Below are 11261 nucleotides of genomic sequence, written 5' to 3'. Positions count from 1 at the left end.
CTGAACCGCGACGCAGCATGCTGATACGTATAAATGAAGACCGTGAATCGACGAACCCGGGGCAGAAGAAGAAGAAAAAAAAAAAAAAGAGAAAAAAAAGAGAATCGAAGACGAGGTAGTAGAACGTATGGTAGATGAGGTGCAGAAGGAGGAGCCTGCAGTGTACTCGGGTACTCAAACGGTAAGTGCGTAAACAAAGAGAAAGAGAGTGGCGGCGAATCGATCGACCGATCCTGTCGCGATCGTCGCGATCGCACTGCGAGTAATACGGTGCAGCCCGGAAGCTGCACCCCCTTCCGATCTCGCAGTCGAATCTCGATCGATAGATCACGCCGGGCACGCGCGTTCAGAATCTCCATTGAGCGAGACGCCAAACGAACCTTGAGAGAAAAAAAAAAGGAAACAGAAAGAAAGAGAGAATGGAACGGAAAAGAGGAACTTAATCGGAGAAAGGAAAAGAAAGATGAACCGAACTAGAACGGAAAGAGAAGAAGACGAAGGTAGAGAAGAAAATAAGGCAGAAAACGAGAAGTAGAGAAGTAGAGAAAGAGAGAAAGAGAGAAAGAGATCTTTGGGTAGAGCAAGTAGAGGTGAGTAGGTACCTGGATAGTGGCGACAGTGGAATGTACCTGAAGCGGCCGGTTGGATGGTGGATCGGGCCGCCGTATCGTCGGGTCGCTGGCGGTGTCAGATAGGCCAACGGTGGCATCGCCTTGTTGCTGCTCGGATTGTTGGCGAACTTGACGGTGATCGGCTCGGACGAGCCCTTCGGAATGGTACCGTTTAATTCTTGGATCGCCCTCTCGGCCTCGACCCGCTGGTCGAACCTTATGAAACCGACCCCTTTCGACAATCCTGTCGGTAATCGGTTCAAGTTATTCAACGAACCACCATCGTTCGCGGTGTTTGGTAGAACGAATATCGGACATCGAAGCGAGAACTTTGGCAGATTCCTCGTTGACTGTCGAGTGACTACGCGTTACGAGAAGGACTAGCAATTTTCCACGCTGCAAGATGTTCCAGCTAAATCACGAACGAGTTTCGTGCAGGGGTGAAACGATACTGGAAACTTTCGCGAAACGTTACTCCGCGTTGGAGCTTCGATTTTAACAGTTATTTTATAGTCGCTTGACAGAAGTTCCCAAGGAACGTACATACGTCTGTTCGTTTGCGGATACTTTCCAATGAAACGTTAAAAGTTTGAACTAGTTGTTCAGTTAGTATCGTCCACGGGATCGAAAGTAAGGCAAACTAACTATCTCTAGGGAAAATTGGAGAAAACGGAAAGACATCGTTTACAGATGTGCACAGTTAGAAATTCATTGAGCGATTTCTATTTAGAACCTGTGCGACTCTGGATGATGTAATTTCATTGAAAGAACTTCAGAGAGAAGTTTCCATAGATTTTATAACCATTTTCTTCGAACAGGGTTAGTTAGAGGTTAAAAAATAACTGTTATATCAGAACCAATCGAAAGTTCGGACAACTCCATTGGAACTTTTCGTGGGAAAAGGGAGAGATTCGCGTTGGATCAGGCGAGGAAGTGGAAGAGAATGGAAAAATGGCGGACTCGCGGTGGCGCGACGGTGGCGCTGCGGTCGCTCAAAGGTTATGGACGATCTAGAGACACGGGACTAGGGGAAATCGTCGTCTCCGAGCGGAGTAAGTTATCCCAGGAACTCGTGAGTCCTCGTTCGCGTTATTTGTACCCCATTTACGAAACACAGCGGTGCGGTTTAGTTGGAAAATCTTGGAACAGCCAAGGAACGCATTACGCGACGAATCCTTTCACGAGATCCGTCGTACGCGTATGCGGGCAACCAGACGTTGCGATCGTTCATATGATATCGCGAATGATATCTACGGTAGTCCAATTGAAGGAAGAAAGTTGCCTTTGCATTAACGATTCTTCTCGATTTCCGATCAATCGATCGTGAATGCCAACGAACCTTCTTCTTCTACTTTCCACCCCGTGATCAACGACGAATTCTGTGTGGAATGCAACCAAGTGCATTCGAACGAGTGGCTCGGTGCGCGCAGATTCGTTTCTTTACACCGATGTCGCGTGTTCTCGAGTGAGTCGATCGTGTTTTCTCTTCGTGGCGAATTCCCGCGAAGCTGAATGAGTTTGGTAACGCGGCAAAAAAAGGGGCGAGAAGGTGTTTATGCATATATATATATATTTATATTTATATATATATGTACTCGTGTATGTATGCGTGTGTCTGTGTGCCGTGGATCGAGGGCACGGTCGCAAAATCATAATCATAACGAACGACAAAAAGCGTAAAGAAACAAAAACGGCGCTCGGGAGGGAAAATCTGGTCTTGTAACTGTGGTCGCGGTCACGTGAACAAAGCAGCCAGTGAAAGAAAGAGAAAACAAACAAAAAGGGTAAACTAATTCCTACAGAATTAAGGGGAAAAATAAAAACAAAAAAAAAAAAAAAAAAAAAAAAAAAAAAAAAACAAAAAAAAAACAGATCAGATGAGAATAAACAGAAAAGAAAATCATTTTTCGTCTCTTTTTTTCTTCTTTTTTCTTTTCTTTTCCTATATTTCTTTTTTTCTTCCTTTTCTCGGCTAATCGATCCCCGCGAAATTTCTTCGCAGATACGATCGCTTGGTCCCGATTTTCCCTGTTGGTGGTTAATTCTTTATTACAGGCGACAGTCTGAATGCATCGCGAGACGAACGAAAATCGAGGCCTACGAACGTAAAATGAGAACGTAGAAAAATAATGGAAAAGAAAAAAAGAAACGTATGAAAAGATGAGAGAGAAGATAAAGGCTGCTTTCGTTTCAGGTTGGGCGTAATAAGGGAAAAGAAAAAATGAGTTGTATGAGTTACGTACCGGGCAAATAGTCTCCGCCGCCGGTCACAAACTGTCGTACTAAACAGAAACGGAAAAAATCATATCACGTTAAAAGTCAACTGGCAGCATACACGATTCGCTCGCCCCTGATTCGTCTAGGTGGGAGCGTATGTAATAACGAATAACTGGAAGAAAGAATAACAAAATCGACAAGAGTAAAAATAATGCGAGAAAGTAAGAGAAAGACGGTACAAAGAAAGCAAAAGGGAAAAGAGCGCTTTTTTCTCGGGAAGCGTTGAATCTCATGACCTTGATGTCGTGATGAATTTCAAATTGGACTAAAAAAAAAAAAAAAGAAAAAAATAAGAAAGAGAAGAGAAAAAAAATAGGAAAAGAAACGAATAAATAGAGCACGAGGTCGCAAAATGGATTCAACACTGGCGAAGAGAAAAAAGACGTTCGACTTGGAGTTAAATGCCGACAATGTTCCCCCGTAATGATATTCACTCTTCCATGATGTCAAATAATCAAAATAACGGGGGTCTGAGAGAAAGAATAAAAGAAAATTGGTCGCAATGAGATGAATAAGGGGCGAGCGATCTTTCCGTTGAAAATTTTACGCTATTCCTTCCTCCGTCCTTAAATATGCACGAGGTCTCGTTATCTTCTTCTTCTTCTTTTTTTATTTTTCTTTTTTCTTTTAATTTTTCTTCTTGCCGTGAAACGCAAAAAACCAAACAGTACTCGAAGGTAAACTGAAAAACGTAACGAAAAGAAACGCAACGAGAACTGAAAAAGCAGAAAACTTTTCGAAATCGAGGATCGTACTGTGGAACGAGTGTATAAAAGCGAGCCGGGAATGAAGGAAGAAACAGGGGAAGATTCCACGTACGATACGTGTCCTATCATTGAACACCGTTTCACGGTGTCGTAACGTAACAACGAAATAAAATCCGCCGATAAAGCTGCCTCGATCGTTACGGAACAATCGAAGGGCAGACTGCGAGAAGGAACGAAAAAATAAAAAAATAAAAAATAAACTGAAATAAAACAAAATGAGAAAAAAAACACATAAATAAGAAAAGAATAAAACTCGTTAATCGTGTGAACGATGGTAACGAATGCATCAAAAGATAAAAGGTAACAACTCGCAGGAGTGAAGAACAAAAAAGCACCAACATGGACACAAATGAAACAGAACGGTACAGGGTAGCTAGGCCATGAGGCTGTGCGTGAAACTGGGGATGCAAACAGAATGCTCTGCCAACAGAAAGGTAAGCTGAGAACGGAAACAATAACGAGCGAAAAAAATACAAAGTATGGAATCAAGAAACGGAAGTTTGCGATCGTGTGTCCTCTCGAATGATCTCGAATACGAGGTGTCCTTCGCTTCGACCGAGAATCGTCCGCGAAGGAAAATAACGAGCAGTCGAACAGAAGGACAAGGAGAAAAGAGAAAAAGAGAGAGATAAAACAAAGAGGAAAACGAAACGAAAAGAAAAAGGAAAAACTCAGCGAGAATTAACCCTTTCGCTTCGAACGACATCCATGAGATGACCTGTGGCTACGAGCGCCGCACATAGGCGGCGTTCACGCGATGACTCCTGGATACGGACACCCCATATATCCGGCATACAAACGATGCGTATACAAGTGCAATCTGTATACGATTGTTTTATTCGGCACAGTTGTTATTTAAGACTTAGGAAAACAGAAATATGCAGAAATATATAGAAACCATGCACACTGTGCACATGTCTGGCGCGCACTTCCGTTCAGTGATGGTACTTCGGCGGAACTGCCGAAGCGAAAGGGTTAAATCGATCGGAATGAAAGGTGCGTAAACGAGATCATCACGCAGCTTCGAGACGACATCGACCAACGAGAAGTGTCGCACAGCGGTCTCGTTCGCTGTCGAAAATGCAACCGGAAGTATTTGTCACTCGTTCACCACGATCTGTGTACGTTCTCGCACTGATCGCAGGCGCACCGATCCACCCCACGATACGACCAGAACCCCATGGCCTACTCTTTCCTTTAATCCTTCGTCAAATCGTTCACCAAGCTTCCTAACTTCGATCTTCTATTCACCGGACACGAGTCTGACCCGTACAGGCCCGGACTACTTTGCTGCCTCGGACAAAGTCGAGGGGCACGCAGTTTCTTTTACGTTCTCCCCTACAATTCCCGAATTCCATGGCCCTCCACAGGGCTCACGAGATTCTACTAGACGATACGATTCTCGGGAAATAAGTAACTTACCGGAGACGTTGTCGCAGAGTATCCGCGACGTGATGATTCTGCCATACGAGCTGAACAGATTCTCCAGGTCTTGTTGCGTCATGTTCTTAGGCAAACCGCTCACGTACAGGTTTGCGCCTTTGATCGCCTCGCTGCTCGGTCTCGCGTACGATACCTGTCGAGATGGATCATCGTTAATCGCACTCGGACACGGGCCAAGCGACACGAAAGTATGGCGATCCTGATAGCCCAACACTCCCGCGAATCTTCGTTGCTGACCAGGAGAGAGATGCTTCTAGGGTCGCGTTACTTTCGTATCACACTGTGGATTCATTGACGAGAAACGTTCAATGAGCCGGCAGATAGACCCGTTTGCTTTTCTTTCTCGAACTGACCAGCGTCGTCCACGTGGCACGTAAGCAACGGAATCTTAACTGTTGGAGTTAATAAATAGCAGATGCGATAATGTCTTTGAATTCACGCCAGCCTATTTCCATCATCGCAACAGTGTGTAATATCACCGGGTAATGTCGCGTAATCACGCGCGAATACCGCGTTCGAGAAATCGCTCGATTAGACACACCGTGGCTTTCGCGCGAAATTTTCCGCCAATTTTCCCGGACGCTTTGGCTGTGAGCCGTGGCCAATTCGCTAGCGACCAAGGGACGCCTTTGAGATCGGTAATTTTATCGAAAACTGGTATACTTATTCGAAACACTCCGAGATCCACTATTTTACACGCACGCGGAAAATTCTGATTTTCTCGGATACTCCGATAATTAATTTCTCTATCTTTGCCACGAAAGAGACGTGTCAATGAGCGATATAGTAATCGACGATGTATTAATTTTCGTTTCCCGGTTATTTAATATCGGATTTACATCTAGAACCAGCGTGTCACGCGCAAAGGTAAGGCCCATCGACGTCCCATCGGATTAACGCGTTAATGAAAGACATAAAGTTAGACTAGAATCAAAACTAGATGCCAGATCGTGGGGACAAGCGTGTCTCGTGTATAAATAGCCAGGTAGGAACCATTGAGAACTTTTGTCTCGAACGGTCCGTGAAAACTCCGGCTCGAAAATCGGATATATTTCCTTCTAAACACTAATCGAGCGGGATCCTTATAAATAGATAGTTCAGTATGTCCAGCGTATTTAGGGAGAACGAACCTTGATCGTTTTGTTTTGCAAACGAAGACCGTTGAGCGTGTTTATCGCCTTCTCAGCATCCTCAGACCGGTGATAGTTAACGAAACCGTAACCTAAACTCTGACCTGTAACACAATAAAAAAGACCCATCAAATTAAACCTGTATTCTGTAAAAAGAAATACCTACTACCTCTATGACGTCGTTTTAAAAATTAGTACAGAATTTGAAAATTCTTTGTCACTATCGTCTCATGGTGTCAACGTAATTCGGAGATAATTTCAACGTTATTTAAATATTATTCGAAGATTATTTGAATATTATTCGGACGTTAGTCGGATATTATTCGAACGTTGTTGTGACAGGTGTAAAAGGGAAAACGGGAAGAAAAGAAGGGGAAAGGAAATAGAGTACGGACGAGATACGAAGAGAGGCGGGACTCGCGACCGGTAAATATCTGTGAACGCGTTCGTTCATTGAGTAAATGGGTATGTGACAGCGACGAGTGTTTTTCGAAAACAGGAAACGCGGGCGGTGCAATACGGCCCTGAGAGATCGCGCGGCGAGGTCGAATATAAAGCGGCGGAGGCTCAAACCAAACGACGCCCCCGCTACTCCGACGCTCGAAATAGCGTCGCGACGTCCACGCACGTGCTCTCCACTAACGCACGGAATTCAGAAGCGCGAGTACGCCAGGCGAAATTACGCTGGATTACGCGCACTCGAACGTGCACGGTCGGTCAGCATGGGATAAAAATCCGTCCACGGGTATAACGGAAACCGCAACGTTGCGTAACTGTCCCCCTCTCCCTCTCTCTCTCTCCTACTCTCTCCGTCTGCGAATTTCTCGGGAACGAAGATGAAAAGCATGGAAAATAAATAATAAAAATTCCAGAAACACGGATTTCCCGATTCACCGATGATGAACGGGGCAACGTGATTCTTCCATTCTTCCTTAAACAACGCGATCCTCGAATGGAAAGGAAAATAATCCTCGTTCGTTAATATCACGAGTATCGTCACGACATTGCGAGTGTTTACCATGATAAATGCACGTAAACGAGAAACCGATGACACGTGAAATTTCTTTTATCGTTCAGCTAGTGACAGGCGTCTGTTACCGACTTTCGAATATCGTAATATCCAATAATTCCCCCCCCCCCCCAGGGCTTCGTCGTATCTTTAAGAGACTCTGTCTGCTTTCCGAAGCTTTTCCGATAGATCTGACAGAAAATAAACAGCCGCGGAAGAATCGATGCCGACTACTCGACTAAACTAAACACCGTTACCCGGTAACGTCTGCAAATCGATAAACAAACGGTCGGTGTAGAAAGGCGCGACTTATTCTTTCTGCGGCAGCTCTTTCGCGCTTCTCGATGACGATTATCCGTATAGTGACGCGAGAATGACGGCACGAAGATCGACTTACCGGTGAGTTTATCGCGAATCAGCTTGCAGCTCTCCACCTCGCCTATGCTCGAAAAGAGGGATCGAATCTCATCCTGTGTCATGCTCTGTGGCAGGTAATTTACAATGAGATTCGTCTTGGACTCTTCCTGCGAGGCCTGTCCGAGGGTGGATCCACCATTTTGTTGCACGACTGTGTCCATTCCGTTCGCCATCATTGCTCTCTCCTACCGGTCCTCTCTAACTAAGTACGAAATCTGAAACAAGAAAGCGTCCCTTTATCGCCATCTGGTTAATAGATCCCTTTTTGCGTTCTTCGCATCCCGGTATACTCTCTTCGATCAGCATCGACGATCGATCCACGCTACCTTCTAAATCTCTTACGGTGCGATCGACCACCCTGTGTTGTGTCTTTCATCGTGGAACGAAAGAAGAGTTCACTGGAAAATCGTGATTCAAGACGTGACACGACAGAGCAGCGACACTTGACTTTCGAAACCTTTTCGAGGCCTCGTTGCAGGCTTTATCGCAAACTCCTGGTTTCGTGTCGACGGCTCGTGGCTGCGGATTTTTCGCATGCTTCTCGCATACTTCGACGATCGTTCGGACGGCAAGGTAATTTCGAGTGTCGGGGAATCTTAGAATCGACTCGGATCCGAGCGACGCGTCGAGGCTTAGTTTATCGAGGCAATCGTTCGACGAGCAGGAAGAACATGGGAAGAAACAGACGAGTATAAACACAGGCTGAGCGGAATTCTGTGTCCATAGAATTTTGAAGGACGTAAAAACGCGTGTTAATCAACACGCTGTACACGATGCACAAGCGTCTTACAACACTGGGAACACCAAGTTCGAAGAGAAAAATCGGTTTTTGTTTACACATGTAGCCATTGCGTAATAACAAACGCGTTTTTTCCCGGCGAAAACAAAACGCTATAAATGTTCAGCTTATATACGAATTATTCCAACCGATTCGTTTATCGCGCGGAATTTCATCGGGGTTTTATGGGGATTTTGTAAGAATTTTACAAGAACCTTATACGTGGACTTGAGGCGATTTTTCTTTTTTTTTTTTCTTTTTTTTTCTTTTCACAGAGGTATAACGATACGTTCGAGGATCGTTATCGATGCGGTGGAGTAAATTAAAAGCAGCTGGAAAAAACGAGGCGCGTGGCTCGGTCACGGGCGACTTACGAAAATTCATGGTTCACGCAACTGGATGCTGACGTAATCTGACAATGACTTTCAAAACAGAGCGTGAAAAGAACAGGCGGAGGTGGCCGTTGGCAGGGGCGAGGGTAAGGTCCAATAGAAACGCGGATAATTTAAAGGGGCGACGACCCCCCTTTCTGGTTTAAAGGGCTCGCTTCTCTCGTGCCTTCCTCTTCCAACCCCTAACCAAACCACCGTACTCGATACGTTTACAGGGTGTCCAATATCAATCCTACTTCCACCGTTCCATTTTCTATTCCAAAATTTCTACAATGCGATTTACTCTTCGTTCAATGTCGCCTTCTATTTTCCCACGTAGCGACCGATACTTGGAAAGATCCGCGATCGAGTTCGAGTAAAATTCCGGAAATCAATCGCTGATCTTCTTGTTATAGTTACACCTCAACGAGACATCGATCGATGTCCCGATTGTTCTGTCTCGATCGGTCTTGATCGGCTAATCGAAGATGTATCGTATTTCCGTTTACGTGTTCGGCTTATTCGCTGGATCGTTCGTGGGACAGTTCGTTCGGGACACCCGGTACGTGGTCGCACAGGCCTGGAGCGAAAGGGACAGAGAGAAGAAGGAAAATAGGAAAGGAGACGGAGGAGAAAGAGAAAGAGAGAAAGGGAATCTTTCCCTTCCGCCTCCTAGTCTCTGTCAGTCGTTCGACGTAGTCATCAGCTGTCCTTAGGGCCACCCCACGCAGCTAGTAGTCTCCGTGTCTCGTGACTGCGGTCACCCCCTGGTCACATTCTCTCCTCGGATACCTTTTATTACACGCGATAGATAACTTTTTATTATATGCATCGAGCGTTGCGTGCGCAACACGAGACACGGGGAGAAAGAAACTGGGACGGGGCTCGATCTGTTACGGGATGCCGGGCATGGCGATGCTTCCTGGGGGTCTGTTAAAAGGTTTCGAATAACGAGAATTCCCAATTATCGGAATCCTTAATTTGCCCACCGGCAGGAAACCTAAAACGGGGTTTAAAACGAAACGCGTTCCGAATTTATAACGAGTATCCTAACCTACTTAAACGCGCGATGTCAAAATTGAAGAATCGATGCCGTTGATCAAATAATTTTCTCGGGGATAACGATGAACGAAATCGAGGAATGAAGGTGAGAAAACGGTGACGCTTTTCCTCGACGACCGTTCGGTGGGTCGATGGTGTTTACGAACGAGGCGAGGAAAACAGGCGCGTTCAGCAGTCGGAGAAAATGTCGGAGCCAGCAGTTATCGTAGCCCCGCATCTTCCGTAGTTATCGATCCACGCGCCCTCTGTCTCTCTTACTCCGCCGCTCGGCATCGCGATATTTTAGGACGGCACAATGGAAGCCGAGAGACCCCATTGTCGGGCGAGGAGAACTCATCGGAAAAGTATCGTTCGCCAGTGACTTCGAAACACGACTCCCGTGCCACCGTCATTATCCTACGACAATGGACGTTATGCATGGCTGCGTGTATATACGCATATACGCGCAACCTGGGGTTGTCCGCGGCACAATGCGGAACGCCACCCCCTTTCGCCGGACCGGGGTTCGCAAAAGTCGATCTCCGTCTACGACCATCTCCCGGCCAAGAATCCACCGCAGACGCGTTTATCTTATCTCTCTCGTGCGCTACTTTCAGGTTCAAACTCTCTCGCTTCGACGAGGATTCCATGGAATTCGAAGAAATTCGGAGCAATTCGAATTTCGAGTATTCGCGCGATAAATCGCGTGGATCTAGTTCCCGTTGATAATAAAAGAAAGTCGAAGGATTTGTAAATTCGAAGAGGTCGACGATTAGTTAGAAGGTAACGATACTTTAAAGAGTTTCGACGATGAAGTAAAACGCGGTACGGAAACCCTTATTAAATATGTATCTGGATTACGTACAGTCGCGTAATAGAATTAGGAAGTTGCGTAGGACGAAAGAGACGAGGGATAATGTAGGGCTTGTGTCCTGCGAGCGAGGACATCCCGAAATCTCCTTGAAGATAATATAAATTTCCAGCGAAAATAGCAGGTGAGTCTAGCCGGGGGTTAAAGTTCGATTTTCACGTACGGTTGGCAGATACGATCTTCGGCCGGTGGCCAGGTGGCCATGGCGACGGATCGTGAAAATCGCGTGGCCGGGACCGATCAATACGAGCGCGACTCCTCGGTCTCTGCCTCACTCGTTCTCCCTCCCGCCGCTTCTCTCACTCTTTCTCGCACGATCGGGAGCTGTCTCCCTCTTTCTCTCCTTTCTCTGGTGCGCGCACGAGACCCCTTCCTCTCGCTACGATTCCAAGGGAATCCCCTCCCGCGCTCGCGTACGCCCCTTTCCGCGCGAGAAAACGCACACGGACGCACGCACGCACACGCGCGAACACGCGAAACGCAGTAGCTCGTCCTGCTATCGAAAAGGAATAGCAACGGCAGAAGAGGGGGGGGGGGGGGGGGGGG

At 46.3% G+C, this 11261-nt stretch overlaps 1 protein-coding gene across 10 annotated transcripts in view; it reads right to left on the bottom strand.

Moving 5' to 3' along the window:
• The window catches only part of LOC108555072 (ELAV-like protein 2), a 39882-nt gene that overhangs the window by 5756 nt on the left and 22865 nt on the right, over nucleotides 1-11261 (bottom strand). For 6 of the 10 annotated variants that reach the window (XM_017910575.1, XM_017910574.1, XM_017910576.1 and 3 more), the window contains exons 2-6: nucleotides 7635-7869; nucleotides 6229-6332; nucleotides 5078-5231; nucleotides 2855-2893; nucleotides 603-855 (exon numbers count right to left, since the gene is read on the bottom strand). In XM_017910575.1, the coding sequence (XP_017766064.1) occupies nucleotides 603-855; nucleotides 2855-2893; nucleotides 5078-5231; nucleotides 6229-6332; nucleotides 7635-7830 (746 nt within the window). In that variant the 5' untranslated portion in view covers nucleotides 7831-7869. The remainder of the gene's footprint in view (nucleotides 1-602; nucleotides 856-2854; nucleotides 2894-5077; nucleotides 5232-6228; nucleotides 6333-7634; nucleotides 7870-11261) is intronic. The other 4 variants (XM_017910580.1, XM_017910581.1, XM_017910578.1 and 1 more) reach the window with 3 other exon arrangements.

Source organism: Eufriesea mexicana, unplaced genomic scaffold, assembly GCF_001483705.2.
Source record: "Eufriesea mexicana isolate 0111107269 unplaced genomic scaffold, ASM148370v2 scaffold106, whole genome shotgun sequence".
In the NCBI taxonomy this organism is placed as follows: Eukaryota; Metazoa; Arthropoda; class Insecta; order Hymenoptera; family Apidae; genus Eufriesea; species Eufriesea mexicana.
The sequence above is the reverse complement of the archived record's forward strand: the minus strand, read 5'-3'. Positions and strand labels throughout refer to the sequence as shown.